The sequence below is a fragment of the Drosophila simulans genome, chromosome 2L (genome assembly GCF_016746395.2).
Source record: "Drosophila simulans strain w501 chromosome 2L, Prin_Dsim_3.1, whole genome shotgun sequence".
Lineage (NCBI taxonomy): Eukaryota > Metazoa > Arthropoda > Insecta > Diptera > Drosophilidae > Drosophila > Drosophila simulans.
This window is the reverse complement of record NC_052520.2, coordinates 9,601,168-9,620,531: the sequence shown is the minus strand read 5'-3', so window position 1 is coordinate 9,620,531 and position 19,364 is coordinate 9,601,168. Positions and strand designations below refer to the sequence as shown.

At 41.4% G+C, this 19,364-nt stretch overlaps 2 protein-coding genes across 2 annotated transcripts; one reads left to right on the top strand and one right to left on the bottom strand.

Annotated features, from left to right (window-relative positions):
• Positions 1-303: 303 nt before the first annotated feature.
• Positions 304-1,173, bottom strand: LOC6731659 (NHP2-like protein 1 homolog). Its single transcript, XM_002078763.2, has 2 exons — positions 834-1,173; positions 304-771 (listed from the first exon to the last, which is right to left on the bottom strand). The coding sequence occupies exons 1-2, from the start codon at positions 834-836 to the stop codon at positions 391-393; spliced, it is 384 nt and encodes a 127-aa protein (XP_002078799.1). The 5' UTR covers positions 837-1,173; the 3' UTR covers positions 304-390.
• Positions 1,174-2,871: 1,698 nt separating this feature from the next.
• On the top strand, positions 2,872-18,434 carry LOC6731657 (cAMP-dependent protein kinase catalytic subunit 1). Its single transcript, XM_016178583.3, has 2 exons — positions 2,872-4,629; positions 15,553-18,434. The coding sequence occupies exon 1, from the start codon at positions 3,253-3,255 to the stop codon at positions 4,312-4,314; it is 1,062 nt and encodes a 353-aa protein (XP_016024339.1). The 5' UTR covers positions 2,872-3,252; the 3' UTR covers positions 4,315-4,629; positions 15,553-18,434.
• The last annotated feature ends 930 nt before the right edge of the window (positions 18,435-19,364 follow it).

The window sequence follows — 19,364 nt, the reverse complement described above, 5'->3', positions numbered from 1 at the left end:
GCTTTCTTAAAGTAGCTTGCATAAGCTACCATTCACATTTATCATCCAAAAATGCATAAACAATGAATAGATAACTTATAGTTATAAATAAATATTGTAGAATATAATTGTGAATTTTCAATTTTACGTGTTTTATTATGTGAAATAAGCTTGTATCATACTAGCTTATTTATTTGCCAGCACTGCCGGCTAAACCAGCTGACCCCTTTGGCATAGTATTTTCTGGTATTTTTTGGTATTTGTATCCGGTGGTCACTCCAAGCCAACCATGTGCGTTGGAAACAAATATATATTAAAATCCAATTTGCATTAAAAAATACACATGTTTATTCAAAATTTCAATTTGAAATTACCATTTTGTACGACTGTTCACTTAAATCTAAAGGGTTACTAGACTAGCAGTCGCTCGATCTCCTGCTGGATGGAGGTGATCTGCGACTTGAGCTGGCTGCCCTCGTTGGTGGTCACCGAGCAGGCGACGATTGGACGGGAAACTCCGCACGCACGACCCAAGGCCTGCTTGGAACGAACGAAGACGTAGGGCACGTTCTTGTCCTCGCACAGGAGCGGCAAATGGAGCAGAATCTCGATGGGCTCCGCATCACCGGCCAGCACCACAATATCGGCCAGTCCGCGATTGAGGGTCTTGGTGGCCTCGTTGGCTCCCTTGCGCAGTTGATTGTAGTTCAATGCCTGTTGCAGCAAGTTCATGATCTTGGCGGTGAGCTGGGCATCGGCCAGCGGGAATGCCTTGGGATTCACTTCCTCAGTCTGCAAAGATTGGGATACTTGTTGAAATTTGCACTTCTCGATGCTGCCGTAGATGCACTTACCATATTGGCTTGTATATTGTATACTTTTACTGGAAAAACGTGCTTCAAAATGCAACCTCTCCGCTTGTTGCTTCACTGAGGGCAATTGCAGAACAATTGAAATCGATTTCAAACACGTGCGTTAGCGTTAGAGAACCGTTCGATGGTGGTTCGGAAATACCAGAGAAGACTGGTCATACTTCCATCTAGGCGATATTAATCGTAACGGAAATTATGTGTTCTCTGCAGCCCTAGCTTAAATATACTTCTAATAATTTAAGGGAATTCCCAATTATAATTTCATACTTAAATAATAAGTAGTTCATTTAAATATGTTTCTTAAATTTTCATTATCATTATAAATAAATGTCTTATGATAAACAACCAAAATCTAAACTTACTGCATAATACAACATTTTAAACAAGTGCTCTATTTTTATTTAATATCATATCTTTCATGCAGCTTAGCACTCTTTAAGCATAGCAATAAAATAATTAGGTCTTAATACATAGTCTTTACAGTTTAATAATTATCTTTTATTATAATTATTTATAAGATTTTTGGGAAACCGCTAGCTATTTTGGATCACTTAGAATAGCACCCGCGCAATAGGGATTACTCATGATTGCGCCGCGCGGCTCACGCAGAGCGAGCTGCCTGTGGCTGGCCCACTCACACCTGCGTCCGGGGGCGCATCCGCGAGTCGCGTCAGTCGAAATAAAAACTTTGAACGATTTGGACGGGAAAATTCGGTTCGGCGGCTATGCGGGTATTTTTAATCTAAGCCATCAATCCACAGCTACAGTGCATCAAATCGATCGGAAAGTCGAGGCAATATTTCTGAAAGTGTTTACAAATCGCTGGCATCGTAGTCGTTAATTGCAAAAAGGTAATTTCGCGCAGCAAAAATTGAAAAGCAAAGTCAAACAAACTCAGAAAAAGGAAATGAATGTAAAAATCGATTATTCAATCTGTGTGCGGGTGTATGTGTGTGTGTTTGTGTGTGAGAGGTGAGCGCTGAGTGTGTATGCGTGTGCGATTGTGTTTGTTTAAACCACGGGATTTTTTATGCCCAAATCGAATGGCGAAAATTTAGCACACCGAGCAATAAAGGCCAATTTAACTAATTTAAAGTGTGCGAAATGTGGAAAAGTGCCTGCGAAGAGAGCACTGAAGAGAGATCGCAGAAGTAAAACCAGAAGCGCATACATATGCACATTAACTCGCGCACATACACACACGCACACCAGTGAACGCAAAGAAGCAAAGGCAAAGGAAATGAAAAAACAGAAGCCAAAGCAAAACGGTGCCAAAAAAGTATTTAATAATTAAAATAGGCGAAAATGAGAGGGAATGCGCGAGGAAGAGGAAGCAGCACTGCGTAACAGTGCGTGAGTGGGAGTGAGCTGGCACTACGGCATCAGCTGTTTGACACTTGACACGATCGAAAGTCGCCTCCTCTCGCTCTCTTTGCCATTCCTCTGCTCTCTTCTTTTTATTATTTTCTGAATTTCGAGTTTGTGTGCGATTTTGTTAAGCTTATTTATTCAGTGATTATAACCAGCTTTTTTTAAGCTCCATAAAAGTGCCAGCAAAGCGCTGAGAACAAAAACAATATGAAGTGAAAAATTCGAAAGAGCGAAAATACATAAGATACTTAAAATACATGCATATGTGTGCATAAAGAACTCGGAAAACTGGACTCTTATTTTTAGCCCCTTACCGAAAATCCCGCTAATTTGTGCCGTTTTCTCTCCCGTTTCTCTTTGCAGCTTCTCAAATTAGAGTAAATCGCGATCATAAGCAACCTAAAGTGTGAAACCAAATGTTAGTCTAAGCCTAAAGTGTAAAACTAGTTTAAGACCTCAAAAATTAGAGAAACCAATACGTGCTAAAACCAGAATTTAAACGCGTCTAAACCAAGCGCCTTTAAAACGCAACCTAAACACCAATTCTAAAGGATATTCAGCGAATAAGAGAGTGAGAGAGCTCCAGTGAGAAGCTCTCTTTTGGCCCATAAGGAGCAACTATTTCATCCGCCCCGTTGACCCGTAACTCGGCAAAATAGCTAAGTCCATTTTGCAGTTCCTTAAAAAGAAAAAGTCCCATCATAGTTCCACATCCGGCGAGGGCAAGCTACAGGCGCAGTCCAGTTGCGAGGAGGAGGGCGGAGCGGCAGCGGGAGGAGCGGGAGCGGCAGCGGGACCTCCAGCGGACCAGGCTAGCAGCAGCAGCAGCGGCCCCTCGTCAGCAGCCGCCGCCCACAAGAGCACGCCCCCTGCCGCCACGACCACGCCCGGTTCAGGGGCGGATTCAGGAGGAGCCAGCGGAGGAACAGGAGGAGGGGGAGGAGGACCTAGCACGTCCGGCGACGATCAGGCCCAAGTGTCGGCCAGCGCAACGTTCCGTTTGTCATCGCTAACAGGCACCATCTCCAAGATGGGCAATAACGCCACCACGTCAAACAAGAAGGTCGATGCCGCCGAGACGGTGAAGGAGTTCCTCGAGCAGGCCAAGGAGGAGTTCGAGGACAAGTGGCGACGCAATCCGACCAACACCGCCGCCCTCGATGACTTCGAACGGATCAAGACCCTGGGCACCGGCTCCTTTGGCCGTGTCATGATCGTCCAGCACAAGCCCACGAAAGACTATTATGCCATGAAGATCCTCGACAAGCAGAAGGTGGTCAAGCTGAAGCAGGTGGAGCACACGCTGAACGAGAAGCGAATCCTGCAGGCCATTCAGTTCCCCTTCCTCGTCTCGCTGCGCTACCACTTCAAGGACAACTCCAACCTCTACATGGTGCTGGAGTATGTTCCCGGTGGCGAGATGTTCTCCCACCTGCGCAAGGTGGGCCGCTTCTCGGAGCCGCACTCGCGCTTCTACGCGGCGCAAATCGTGCTGGCCTTCGAGTACCTGCACTACTTGGACCTCATCTACCGCGATCTGAAGCCGGAGAATCTGCTGATTGACTCGCAGGGCTACCTCAAGGTGACGGACTTCGGTTTTGCCAAGCGGGTCAAGGGCCGCACCTGGACGCTGTGCGGCACGCCCGAATACCTGGCCCCGGAGATCATTCTGTCCAAGGGCTATAACAAGGCCGTCGACTGGTGGGCGTTGGGCGTACTCGTCTACGAAATGGCCGCTGGCTATCCGCCGTTCTTTGCGGATCAGCCGATCCAGATCTACGAGAAGATCGTCTCCGGCAAGGTGCGCTTCCCATCGCACTTTGGCTCCGATCTGAAGGACCTACTGCGCAACCTGCTGCAGGTGGATCTGACCAAGCGCTACGGCAATCTGAAGGCGGGCGTCAATGATATTAAGAACCAGAAGTGGTTCGCCTCCACCGACTGGATTGCGATCTTCCAAAAGAAAATCGAGGCGCCGTTCATTCCGCGGTGTAAGGGTCCCGGCGACACGAGCAATTTCGATGACTACGAGGAGGAGGCGCTGCGGATCTCCAGCACCGAGAAGTGTGCCAAGGAGTTTGCTGAATTCTAGAGGAGCTCTTCGCCAGTCAGCCCAATCCCCTCGTTCTGCAGGCGTCTGCAACTGCAATTGTATCCGCTACTGCGATTGTATCTGCAACTGCTCCTGCTGTTGCCACCGCCGTGGCATCGCGGACCACGTCCTCATCGTCGTTGTCGTCGTCTTGTCTATATGTCTACTACTTACAACTACAACAACTGTAACAGCCCCCCCACAAAACACAAAAACTACAGCCACGTCTTCGTCTGCCTATCTATCCGCATCTACTCCACATCCACACTATTGCCAACATTGGATTTCTCACCACACACAACAATTTACATCAGCGTAAGTATATAATAACTAATTTAAAAATGTTGAGCGTTTAAAAAATGTTAGTCAAGCCTAGAAAACTCAGTTGGTTTACTCAGCAAAGAAAAACAAATACATTTCGACATTCCTCTATTCGTAGGTCTTGGTTTCAAAATTTGTTTACTTCATAATTCATTTACTTTATTTATTACTAATAACAACATTCTTATTCACGCTTAATCTTACTGATAACACGACTTGAGATTTCAGTAAATAACCACAATATAAACATTTGGCTATTACTATTACTTTATTTAGAAAGGGCACATTATAATTGTTCTACTGCCTACCTTTGTAATGGTTTATGAAGAGGAATTACTATTGACTTACAGAGATATACGGGGAAAGGCGAGTTCCTAATTTATTATGCCATATATCAATCTGCAAATTCACACAGAAGGCTATTTCTAATTCTCACCATATTTGCCGGACGGGATATTAATCTATTGACTGTATTCCCTACTTTCTTCGGCAACGAGATTCGCCGGCGATAGCGAAGGGTATTCAGGGCAAGGGTATTGGAGGTTTGTTTTTGTTTTGACTTTAGCTGGAGATTGATGGACTTGAGTGGCTTGATTGATTGATTGCTTTCAGCGGAATGTTTTTGCTTGTTTTAGGGAGAGCGAGTTGAGTGAGTGCCGGAGAGTTGATTATGAGACAAAAGGCATTTTAGCTCGTCCGTCAATTGTTCTGCCCGCGACAGTTGCCCCGCACACGGAATTCTTTTAATTAGTTTCCGTCGGTGACTTGGCTTATTGCGATACGCGGATGTTTCCCCCCTGCGGCTCCCAAAACCTACGTGATGTTTTCTCAAAAAAGATATTCGAGCATGACCACTTACTCACTCACTTATTCGCAGCCAGACCCCCGGGGCAGTAATACCCGTAAACATCGAATCATTAATTGCAATAAGCGTCAGAATGCGGTCGTAAATGTTAACTGTAGCAGCCAGGCGTAGTTCAGACGGGTCTAATCTCCTCAACAGACAAACTAGACAGCTGATAGTAACAATGCAAGCCAATTACGTTCAAAGGAATTCTCGGTGCTTAAAGTAAATTTACACAAAAGTTGATGGTGGGTGGTTGTAAATCTTGAAACTTTCTAGCTATAATTATTCGAATTCAACTGAAACTGAAGTGTATTCAGTTACACTTCAGCAGAAGTAGAGTAAAAAGCCATTTAACTTATATTCCGAATCTTTCTGTGATACATCTTCTTTAATTAAATAGCAAAATGCTTTTCCATTTTAATTTCCTGGGACTCCCACAATTTCCACACAGAAATACAGTCATTCACACTTGACCCATTTGAAAGGCCAACAAAAAGGGTAGAGAAAGCCATGAATAATGTCAAAGCAAAAAGGCAGTAAAGTAAAAGAAGTATATCTTTTATTTTATGAATTATTTCTCGTTTCTTTGCCGAGCTACAAAGAGCTCCCAACCTAGATTGCGTGCCCGTTGGCCATTACCAAAATTGTGTTTCTTTTATCAAAGCCAAACGCTGCTGGTAATTAATAAATTATAATAAGTTTTATGTCCAAACATTATGAGCAAAACAAAAGCAAGAGCTGCGTGCGAATGCCGCATAAAGTTTAGAAATTGTGGAAATGCGAAAAACTAAAAACAGAAACGCAATCAAGAGTGGTTAATTCTAGGGAAAAGCTTGACTGCATCAACTATTTCGGGGCAGCAGATCAAAGGGAAAAATCCGAAATATTCACGCCAATGTTGTGCGGTAATCGTTGGCCGTGACCTTGCTCGACCTTTGGCCTAGCCCCAAAAGAGTTGTCCATCCGAATATCGCTCTTTTTGGTTTCTCCTTCGATTCCCTGATGTACGAATACAAGCATTTCCATGCGACATGTGTTGTCTACAGTTTTATTGGCACCAATTATGTGTATAAATGTATGTATAAACATTTGGTTGTTTCTGTCGCCTGCTGCCTGAGAAGGCCATCAATCATTTGTTTTGGGCCAAGTCAATTAGACCCGTAGTCATGGGTACTAAGTGTCGGGCATTAGGTTTACTTATTTACATTAACCCGACGGCTCTACTGATTGCTTATCAATGCAAAGGCGGCGGAGGAAGCGTTATCACGCGAAGAAACCAGCTGGGTGGGAGTGGGGTGATTGGGAGGCACGCCCTAGTATTCGATTTACCCTGATAAGCCAATTAAACTTTTTCTCAGTCTCAGTGTATTTTATGCTATTTAAATTAAGCTAAGCTCTTTTTTTGCTAGAAAGTCTCATAGTCGAATAACTTGATTGTACTGTTAGTAGTTCCCTTGTTTCTGGCACTCTGCTGATTTGGAGCAAGCTACGAGCCAAAGTTCAGCTCCCAGCTGGATGTCGCTGAGCAAACTTGTTCTCAGAAGTCGCGGCACAAGCACTCAGATATCAAGCAACATGGATTCAACACGCATTCGTCGTGCTCCAATAAACACCTAGACCAAGCCAAGTTTAGCAGTCAGCCGAACAACACAGAATGCAACTGCCAACGCGCTTGTGAATCTGAGACGCTGTCTGGCCAATTTCGGGCTAACAGGGGGGTTGGTGGTTCGGTCGGGGGTGTGGCGGAGCGGGGGCGGTAGATCTCAGACAGTCAGAGACATAACGACTAGGCCGGGCAGCCTTGTAACAGAGCCCTCAAATCGAGCTTTTTAGCCAGCACGCACGCGCTGCAACGGCGGCCAAGTAAATTGCGATGGCGATGGTAACAAAAACACAGAGATACCAAGACAATGGTCGTGGAGAAGTGAAAACAATTAAGTTGCCGTCGAGGGGGAAAAGCCGGAATTTTCCGAGAATTCAATAAGGTAAATGGTTCTGGTTCCCCCTGGTGACCAATTCCATTTTCGTTTTTAAACGAGAGAAGAGACACCGAAGTGAATGTAGTTCACTGGCAAAAATTTACAAAATTATTTAAGTAATTAAATAAAAATGATTCAGACTTTCATTCGCTTTATGATAAAATGTGATGTCGAAGATTTCCATGCTCTCTAATATTTTTTTTCCGTGTAAGCTCCAACAATCTGACTCAGTCAACGCGTCGTATGAGCAATATGCAAAAGGAGCTCATGAAAAATAAAAGAGCGAAATTGTATTTTCGTTTTCATACGCATGAAGAATAAATTAAACGATTTCTGCCTTTGCCTTAATTGTGTTTGTTGATTTTGTTAACTTTTTCGCTTCGTTTCATTTCGTTTTTGGTTGGGTTCGGTTTGGTTTGGATTGGATTTTCCGTCTCCGTTTGGCAAACGGGTCTCAGTCTTTTAGCCGCCCCCCCCCCTGGGAACCCCTTTTGAATCTGCCCCTCTGAAAATGTTAGGAGTGGCAGTCGCCGAATGCAGGCTATAAAAAACATTTAAATTGAGACAGCCACAGCGAGGCAAACTGGCAAAATCATTTAAATAACGCACACGTCCGCGGCAGCTTCGTTTTGCTCGCCATGTTGTGCTCGTTTTAATTTTTTGCTTTTTCGCGTCTCTTTTTTTTTACCCTCAGTTTCATTTGTGCAATTATTTTCGTTGTCGTGTTGTTGCTTTCAAAATTGTAGTCGCTGTTTATTTTCGCTACTCTTTCCCTAGAACGCGTTCTAGTGGAATGCGAGGGCATTTTGTTCGCGCGCGACCCCATAAAGTATATGTTCTCGATCGGGATCGGGCGATCTTACTAGCTGCCCGCCATTATCTTTCCCGCCCAAGCAGTTGTTTTCATTTTCTTTTATTGGTATCTTATTCCGATCGTTTGTTTATTTGTTCACTGGTTGTTTTATTCTAGATGTGCATTCGACTCAAATGGGAACAGTTTCCTCTAAGACAAACTAATCAAAACTATATAAATAAATACCAGAGCGTATTGTGCTTTTTACTTTTAGCTTTCTTTAATTTGAAACATTGTTTCCTTACGTTTGGGATAGGCGCTAACTTATTAGTTCCAGTGTTGCAAATTAGTATATTTTGTATGATAACACACAAAATGTGCATTAAAGCCTTTGCTCAAGTGCATATAATACTGTGCGAAACTGGTTTCCCTTATCACATCTTTCCACTTGATCATAGCGCATCTAATGGTCGAAGTGTATGCAATTTCACGTTCTTATGCGGTGTGTATCTGTGAGATAAACGCTGACTTTTCCAGCAACCCCCATTCTATCTATCTATCTATCTATCTGCCTGACTGTCCCGCACAGTAACCAGCAATTTTCATTCCGTATTTATGGGCAAATAAAATAGAATTGAACATGGAAAAACGCTGCACAATGAAAATTGAAATTTTCCGTTTTAGTTTTCGTTTTTATTCCGTTCCCCGTTGTTTACCGCCCGTTATTTATGGGCAGGTGTTATGTACACATGCATTCGTCGGTGAGGAATGACTTCATGCAAAAATTTCAGACGCGACAACGAAATCAACGAATAAAGTGCAGGTTAACTAGTTTATATGCCCATGTACATTGCATCAAACATGCTTCCCTTTTGTTTGCTATCGAATTTCTGCGAATTAAAATTCATTGATTCAATTTAATCTGGGGATATGTACGTGTGTACGTGTGTAGTGCCCCGCGCCTTTCGATGATAACACACTTTAAAATGGGAGGCACAACAAACCGACATCGACGAGTGCTGCCCCCTTGAGGGCTTATCAGCATGGAATCGTTAAGAAAAAAAACAAAAATAAATAAAGAAAACCTATTGACGCCAGTTGTCATACGAGAGTGAGGTTGTTGCTGCTGACAATGGGCTAGAAAACTAAAACAAAACTTGGCCGCAGGCTAAAGCCAAACAACAGCTGGCGAATGCTAAGCGATAAGAGCCAAGACGAGATAGAGCAAACAAAGAGAGTTATTAGATTCATATTTATGCGGCTACACGACTCATAGTTTTTCAACTTTTCCCCAGAAGTTTCTCAGCCTATTTTTATGTTGCTTACTGCTTTTTAATTTGTTTTGTTTGGTTTTCTGTGAAAATGGGTTAAGAATATGCACCCTCGATTGAGCATGGAAACGAGTTTTGTTCCAATTTTTTGTCAGTTACATCATCATCATCATCGCCATCGCTGCATTTCCATTTTTCATGTGTCCTGATAACAAAGACAACAAAATAACAAACGCGCTTTATTGACTCCACATCTGTACCGCTTTTTTCATACGTAAGTGTATATACATTTTCTATCTGACGGCTAACACACAATTACAGTTATAGTCGTGCGTCTAATTGAATTTGATAAAAAACAGGCAGAGGAATACAATTAGATAGACGGCGGGGACACGTGGTTGGTAGGCAGGGACTACTGCCTCTTTCCCGCAAACTCAATACAACTGACATGTAATCAATAATAATTGTTGTTGTTGTTACTTTTGCTGGCCTGACATTGAAAGAGGGCGGCTCTCGAGGGGGCGTGGAGCGGTGGAGGAGGCGGCGGAGGTGGGGCCAGGTGCTCTAGGCAGCCGCAAATAAATGAATATTGTTTTATTTGCCACCCAGGTCTCTGGTTCTCCCTTCGCTCACGCAAAGCGTAATTATTGATTAATTATTGTACGCCTTTTTTTCTTCTTCTTTTGCCTCAAACATAAGAAACACACTGAACAAAACGGTGGGTTGGGGGCAGAAGGTCTGCACTTGATCCTTCTTTCTTTTGCCTTTCTTTTCACTTTTTGCCTTAATTGAATCATCAATCTCTTGGGTGACAAAACACTTTACCCCCTACCTCGATTATAAAGGTTTCCTACGCAGTTCTTGGCTTCTTTAATATATTCTTCATTTTCCGATGTGCTCAATTTAATTGGGTTATTCCGCATGGAAAGGCTTTTCAGGCTGCTGACGTCACTTGCGTACGATCAGGCCACTTGTCAAGCCTTTTCTAATCACTTCTAAACAATTGCCAAGATGTCCTTGACCTATGCTAAATGCTATATATTCTCTGAACTCTCTGCGGCAATTTCATGCTGCGTTAGTCGCAGCAGTTAGCACTCGAAGGCCATCCGCTGATAATTTAACTAATTCTATGCACTCACCTTGGACAAACGCTGGCACAACATGACGTATACGCAACACGTTTGCATATATTACGCATACGCAATGTGGTCGCGATTAAAGCCGCCAAGTGTTGGCTTTGTCCTCAGCTGCTGGTGTCGAATGCTGCTAGCAGCAGATAAATGTAATTACTGTCTTATCATAATTACGAGTGAAATGGACGCAGCAAAGAGAGATTATAATGCGAGAGTAAGCCAAAGGATAGGAGAAAAAACATAAAATGATGTCTATGAAAGGCGATGGTTTAGCTCATCGTTCATACGCCCAGTGCACTGCACACACATACATACATATATTTATAGATATATACAAACAGCTTCCCACTGAATTCTTGCGACCCACTCTCTCTGTTCCCTGCCCCCCGCATCGCCACTTTGAATGAATGTTTCAATGTTGCTGCTGCCTTAGTTGTTTCAAAATTTTAATTTTATTTTATTGCACAAATTGTGTGCCATGTCGCCGGCGGCGCTGTTGCGTGTAAGCCCCCCCTGCCCATCCTCGTCCATTATCCTCAGTGGCTTCTTCAGCCTGTGAGTGGGTGAGCGATGGGCGAGGGTCGCTTTGAAGGTAATCGGAGGTCGCATTTAGGGCCTAGTCATTTTAATTTCTTAGCCAAGATGACTTGTTATTGTATGATGGAAAAATACACGCAAATTAACAAATTTAAAAACGATAAATTATCATATTTGATTCATAATTCGATATAAATTGTTTAATCTATACACTTACCTGAATTATTTTGTAGTTTTATTTATTTTATTTAGTATCTGCGCTTAAAACTATTGAATCGCCTACCGCTTGTAGTTGCGTTGGTGTGTAATGTTAATTGCCATCATGCGCGCGCAAGACAAGTTGAGTCTTTTTATGGCCACCTCTCATCCGTGGAAGGCTCCTGTCTCTCCGCCGCTTTCCCTGCGGGCACCAGTTGACCCGGACCCGGCACGGCCCCGGCAATCCCATCTGCCCATCCCAGCCCAGCTCTTGGCCATCGTGCCCATCTTGCCCTGCCTTGCCCTGCCCCTGGTCTTTAATTACTTTCGTAGTTAATTCTGTTACAACAAAAAGCGAGAGTGGCGGCAGCAAAAACAGTGACAATGTCATTGCAAAAATTGAAATTTGCTTTTAATTTGCGCTTCTGTGTTGGCGGCCCACCAGCCACGTAGTCTCCAATCGTGTCCCTGGTTCACTGAATCCCCTCCCCCATCCCCCTTTCTCATGTTTCCGTTTCCTGTTCATTTCTGTGCACTTCAGTTCGTTTCGTTGACATTTTCCATTGGTTCGATGAAAACGTGAAAATGTGAAATTTAACACAGAATAATATACGTGAAATTTCCTTTTAATTGATTTGTCTTGAGGGCCGGCATCGATTTTCCCTTCATTGGTGGCACCTCATACCCGCTTTTCCGCTTTCCCTGCTCCATCAAGATGGCTGCCCGCTTTCGTTTGGCATGAAAATTGATTTGATTTCAAAGCCAAGAAGTTTACTGACATTAGATACGGCGCGAGAGCCTCTATCAATTTTTTTTTATTTTTTCTTTTCCACTGCCCCAAAACTTTTCCACACTTTGATTTACGAGCAGCGGCAGAAATATATATATATATACATATATATTTATCGATGGGAGGGCGCCTCGATAATTGGCATGCCGATCCCCACTCGCATTCCGATTCTTTGCTCTTTCATTGGCCAATTTTTTGTTTGACTTTTGCATTTGTCTTGCATTTGTTTTGTTATTAAACAAAGTTGAGGGTTCAAAGCGAGTGTCTGTCTGGATGTGAGACTGAGCAGAAATGAATTGGGAACAACAACAAAAGAGCCGAATGTGAATTGCAAATTGCAGAGCCTTTTCTTTTTATTTGGCGTTCCTTGAACCCAAAGTCAATGCAAGAAAAACACTCCGCTGAATGACCAGAGTGACGAAGTCCAAAAGGAAACTGCCGGAGGTTACTCAAGTGTATGGGAAAGTATTCAAAAGAAATTTATATTGCGAAGAATTTAACCAAGAAGAAATTGACTGATGGGTATCCGTTTAATGTGCTCCTATTTGACTTGTTTTAATCTTAGTTATGTCGTGGGATTCTTTCAGATCGGCAGTTAATGAAATTCTATGTGTAAAATTGGTATTTCAATCCTTGCGATCACTTTCTCAATTTAAAATCTTGACAAATTTCCTTCTCAGCTGAAGTATTTCATACCTCACAGTCCTTGGAATCCACTTTCATTAACTCCATCCCTTGTTGTCTTATCTTACCTGAGAACTTGTACGACGGGGCTCTTTGGTTGTCTCACAAATTTGTGATATTTTAAGGCCGAGTTAAGTAGTTGACGACGTGCTTGGAAGACAACTGAAGATTACTGACATAGTTTTTGACTTTGTACCCGGTTGCCTCTACCTTTTTCCCAGAGTGTTTAATGTTTTGTGCATTTTAGAAAAGGCCAAACGACGACGAACTGGGAATCAGGGAAGCAGGAAAAGTGGACTGGGACAACGACATATTCAATTTTTTTTGTTGCTGCCCGGACTGAAAGACTGTGTTGGTTCCCTTGCCTGCCTGCCTTTAAATATTTGATGACTACAGAACACAGACTGAATTTTAAAATGCGTAATTACCGACCAGGGAAACTCGGCAACTGGCAACTGACTCCTTGGCCAACTAACCAAATGGGGAATGTGGATTTCTCGAAGGGAGTGAGTCGATTTTCGAGTTGAGTTGGTCGAGTGGCCGAGGCAAATGAATGAGCTAACTATAAATAAAGTGAAAAATCGTGAATGGTGTGTATTTATTTATACGCCATTTGCATGTGGGTGGCTTGCAATATTTATAAGCTTCGGCATATGTAAATAACCTTTATAACAATGGAAAGATGATAACAAGTCTGGGGAGTATATGTTGGTATTTCACAGGAGTTTTTTAGGCCAAGACATTGATGCGACAGAATCGGCAGCTGGGTTGAACATTATATTCGTAATATTTTCGTTGATATATATAGATTATATATGCATATGAATATATCTAAAGATATTTTCGGCTTGTCCACTCGGGTTGTCTTGGTTTTTAGCTGATTTATTGAAATGTTTTTCGTCTTTTTGCGCCAAACAGCGAAAGGGGGGCTGTATCAAGAGAGAAATTAAATCTTATATAAATTAATTTATTTTTCATATGATTTAAGTATCCTTTTTTTCCGCCGTCTGTTAGAAATAAATACATGCCGAGACATATTTTGATTGTTCTTTTTGGCAACATTTTTGTCATTGCGTGTAGGTCAAATGTGTTGCCAAGATTCCACCTGCCACCATTCGGTTGCTCCTTCTAGTTTTTCTCTGCTCAAACCCATCTAACCGAGTTCTTAGAGAAGTTTGAAGCTCTTGGAGAACTTGTTACACCAAATGAGTTTTCAGATTTGTTTGAGGCAACTTTGAATGTTTTATGCAACAAAGAGATTATATGAATATTTCAGTGGCTCATCTTTCGGGTACTTTTCAAGCCTTTGGCGTTTTGATATCAATATTAAATGGGTTTACTTTTTTCTGCATTTAAGGCTGGCAGCAATTTTTGTTTTTTTCGGTTGCTTCAAGGCCAGCGCCGATCGCCGAATGGGTGAAAGTTTCTTCTGTCTGCTTCCAATAGTTTTGTTACTTGCTGGTACACGTAATGCCTCCTCCCCTTGCAATCGCTTGTTGGCCACAATATTTCGGTTTCGACCTTATGTAATTCGAGACAATGGCGGACAAAAGATCTCTTGTAAATTCAATGCCAAACTCCAGTAACTCATACTCACATACGATACCTGAGCACACTGCACCTCTCCGGTTTCGGATACCCGAACGTGTGTATCTGTATCTTAATGTATGTGTATTTGGGCTACCTTTGCGTGGGTGCAGCGGCAGCGATTCAGTGACGCTTTTTGTTTCAGCGATAAAACGCCGCCTGCAAATGTTTTTTATCTTGTTATTTCTTTTTTTTTTGTTCCACACATTTCGAGTGTGCGAGTGTGAGTTTCGTGTAAGAGATTTAATATAGCACGCTGCTGTGGCTCGCTTACGTCATGGGACGCCCATGAAGGGGGGTGGTGGGTGGGTGGGTGGTAGAGGTAGGTGGTGGGAGCAGCCAAGCATGTGCCGGGCTGATAAGGCGAAAAATCTATAAAACTTTTAACATGCCAATATGCTCGGGGACATGGGAAAATTTCTCCAGCCCGCGAGAGTTTTATCACTTTCCCTGTGGGAGTGGTCCTTTATAAACTGTTCAGTTCAAGTGCCAATAGCGCAGTAATCGTTCAGCTGTCAGGAATGCAAGTGCCGTCCTCAGAACATTAAACACATTTTTATAATGAAATACGAAGGTTAAGCTGTACATTTAGTAGCTATTAAGCAAATTGTAGTTTAAGCCGTTTGAATAAACCAAAAAGTTCTTATTTTGTACACTATTTAATAAGACAAACAATAAACAAGTGCATTCACCCATATTGGTATGTTCTCTGACTCTAGTTCAGTTGTTCCCTCTCATAGTGAACTCATAGAAACGACCTTGACCTAGCTGAATGACCTGAGCTAATGGAGAAACGAGAAATAGCCACTGGCCAAATTCAACATATTAATAGTATCGATTCGCTTTTGGTGGTTTTGTGTGCTGAATGAGTTATCGGGTTGAGCTGTAGCTCACTTTGATATGCGGCAGAGGTTAAGAAACCCGAGTAGGAAGTACAGTCGGGGCTGAAGTCAAGGTTGGGTGGCTATGGGACCGGATCGGAAGAAGTCAAAGCCGATCGATACGAGTTGAATAAATTGCGAATTATGCAAATGCACGCTTGATTGAGTTTGCAGACACAACTAACTCTTTTTTTTTCCGATCTTCAATATCTTTCAGCATTTCCCTCCGTGTTCATGTGGAACAGTTCGAAGACACAGCCGGAACAACCTTTTCATCTAGTGTGTGAAGAAGAGTGGAAGGACTTGGAAGACGATTTGAAATCCGGATACCGCAACAGAATATAGAAACCGATAAAATAATGACTTACACATTAATATTCATTCATAACATATAGCGTATTTAACCACGAGACTACAGATATTTAGTTGTAAACGTAGCTTAGTCTTAACTAAAGAATACAAGAGGAACCGATAAAGAACCAGCAACAGAAGCAAGTGCAAAGCGAAAGTGAATGGAAGACACTGAAAACATTAGAGGAAAATCATAAGAGGAAATCCAGGAGAATTGTCATCTAAACCAGGGCTAAAGAATTTCATTTCATTTCGATCGATCGTACGATTCAGGTCGGTCACTCAGTCAGCTGCAGAAACATCAAGTTGAGAGTATAAAACGCTTTAATAATTTTTAAATTAAATACAAAAGGTTAAATGTAACACAAAAATTATGGCGCACACAGTGTGCTTGACAAAAAAAAACCAAGCGGCATCAGCAAGCAAACAAAGAAGGCAGGCAAATATTGCTATAAATTAACGTTGTAATTGAGATTGAGTACGGGAGAAGAGCAGAAACGAGTTGAGGCCCTCAGAAAAAAGAAAAAACAAGCAAAAGTCGCCGCCAAATGAGGACACTGGTCATCCAGGTGAGCAGTGTGTGAAATCAGTCCACTGTAAGCTCTTCTGCCCCCCGCCTTCCCGCTAAGCGAGCTTCATAACAAGTAGCCCCGACAATTTGGCGTCTTTACCGTAGACATGTCTCTAGATATTTATATATATTCGCGTATATAAATGTTGTACAATCAGCGACGACGTGCAACAATAAACCAACCCAACCGCCCGCCCCGGATCAAAAAATAAAAAAAAAACAGCAACAGAAACAGAACCACAACTAAAAGCTGAATCAGAGCATTATGCCCATAACCCATTTCAACAGTGGCACCCAAAAGTATGCGCACTCACTCATAAATAGTTGTCCATCCACTCACTACTCGCAAGGTACCCACACCAACTACTCAGAACTCAAAAGTATAAAACACTAAAGCAAGTAAAGGTAAAAGTAAAAGTAAAAGTAACGAGAAACATTTGAAACGCAGCAAGAAATATATAAAGTAAAAAAAAAACAAATCTAAATGTTTACATTTAAGCAACATAAGAAAAAAAGAAAACAAAAAAATCAACTGAAATTTGTGTGTAAAAAACGTATAAAACTTAGCATTAATGAAACTAAAGAGAAGCGGATGCCGAATATGTCGACGGAGTCATGTCTATATATACACAAAGATTGAAGCATTATACTTACCAGGAGCAGAACAGCAGAAAGCGAATATCATGTGCTAGGTATAATTATTTGGAGCAAAGAGGAAAATGAATAGAAAAAGGCAACTATAGCAGTTATATTCAAGTAAATATCGATCGGAGTTATTTATTGTTTCGTTATGTGCGGAGAGTGGAGTGGAAATCATTTTAACTGGCCGTTAGGATCCATCGAAATCGATTTCGAAACTACCTTTCAATTTTAATGGCACTTCTCCGTATTCCCCGCCCTGTTATTATTTATTTCTAAAAGTGAAGACTTTTAAATTATGTTGTTGTGAGAAGAGAGAGAGAGATATAAAAAGCGAGAGCAACTCGGGATCGTAACAAATAACAAATAAATTTAATTTATAGATACTTTTTATGTTTTCTATGATCATTTGTTCAACTAGTTGCGAGACAAAAGTCATAAATAGGCATTAATTAAGCATCTAAATTTAATGGTAAATAAAAGTAAACAAAGCAAAAACCGAAATCAATCGACTAAGAAGACGATGTATGTAGCCACGAAATGTTCACATCACAACCAAAATGTCTCCCCTTTATATGAAACATACACATGTTTATGTGTTTCCGACCAGTTTGTGTGGAAACCCGTCGCCGATCCTTTGATTTGTGTGTCCTTTGTCAGTCAGCCACAGTCACACACACACCCCACACCCACAAAAACACACACACACATAAGCATATTCTGAAAATAATCTACGGTAGTCTGAGCATACAAATTTAATGTGGATATATAAAACTAAATATATATATTCGAAACATATGTGCAGTAAGAGGGCAAGAAGGCGATCTATAATTTTGTGCAATTTTTCTCCTGTGTTAGTTAACTTTTTACGATAGCTGTTAGCCCAGCTCTTTGAATGTGCAGATACAGTATCTGAGTATCTGAGGAGCCCAACCTGAGCTTTACTATCTGACTAACGATTTGAATGCTTTATGTTATTGTATTAAAGATACATTATGCACTAATTTGTACTACTTTTATCGTCTGTCTATTTTTTTGTACTCTAAAACCCTTTTCCTGAGTCAAAAAGTTTGTTCGGTTAGGTTAGCCAGTAGAGAGGAAATCTTTTCGTTGTTGTTTCATGTGAGTGCGTGCGAGGTACATATTAACTAAATAAACGTACATATATATGAATATTATGTGTGTGACAAGAACCAGAACGCAAGAAAATGAGAAAGCAAAATTCAAGTTATTTAATTTAGTTTGTACATTTAAGTTTATATAGCAAGTGCATATATATACAAAAATATATATATATATATATATTTAAAAACCAACAAATAAGATGAAGAGTCTTGAAAAAAAATAATACATACAAAAACAACCAAACAAACACAACAACAAACAAGCATACAATAAAAAACAAATTTGCGAAAAATTAAAAGAATTATAAGTAAATCGATGGTTTAAAGAGGAGAGGAGATGAGAAACAACAAAACACAAAGGAAAAGAAACAAACAAAAAAACCAATAAAATGAATTTGAAATCCTTAAAAAATATATACACAAACCGTGCGCGTTCTTATTCAAGCTGTTCGATGGACCAACTCGATGGGGCAGAAAGGGGGCTAAAACAGAATCTGGAGATTGGTAGTTCTAACCACTCTTTGTTAGCTTCTTTTTGTTGGATGAGCTTTTGAGACGAACATGTGTGCCATGTGGAATTGAAGAGCGAATTCTAAAAGGAAAACATCTGCGTTGCACATTCCTTCTTATTATTTTTCGCCTCAATTGCCAGGGGTCTTGTCGCAGCAGTGTCCTTGAATTTCAGATGCTGTTTAAGGATATTTGTATTACAAGTATGTATGCTGCATTATAGAACTAAGATCATGATAATATGGTTTCTAGATGTTATTCGAGGTTTTACCTTTTTCTTAAGGTAAAGATAAGTTATATTATTGTTTTTCGTAGTATTTTGAATTTCCACATATGCACACATGCAATTTTCATCCGTATCAATTTAAGTTGCTCCTGCTTGTTCCGTATCGGGAAAGTTTTAGACCAAAAACAGAAACTTTCTAGCGACAGGAACAACAAAGGAAACGGCAAATAAGAAAGCTGAAAAGGACTGCGGGACTGTCAAAAAGTTCTGCATCATTTTTTGGTTTGTTTCGTATTTCCGTTTGCTTCCGATTTTCCAGCACATACACACACCTATGACACACTTGCCGTCGGCTTATATGCTCCTACTATATTACACATTTTAGGGCAAAAGCGAAGGGAAAATACATACATGAAAAAAAAGAAATAAAGAAAATACTGCTTTTATTTTGTTTCCTCGATTTTGGGCTGCAGACAAAAGTTGGCGTGTGTACATGCCACGTAACCCAAACACTCCTTGTATGCATATTCCATATGAGGGCGCAGGGAGTCGAGAAGTGGACGGTCGTTCCGCATGTCTCAGGTTATTTATAGCAACACTTTTTCGGC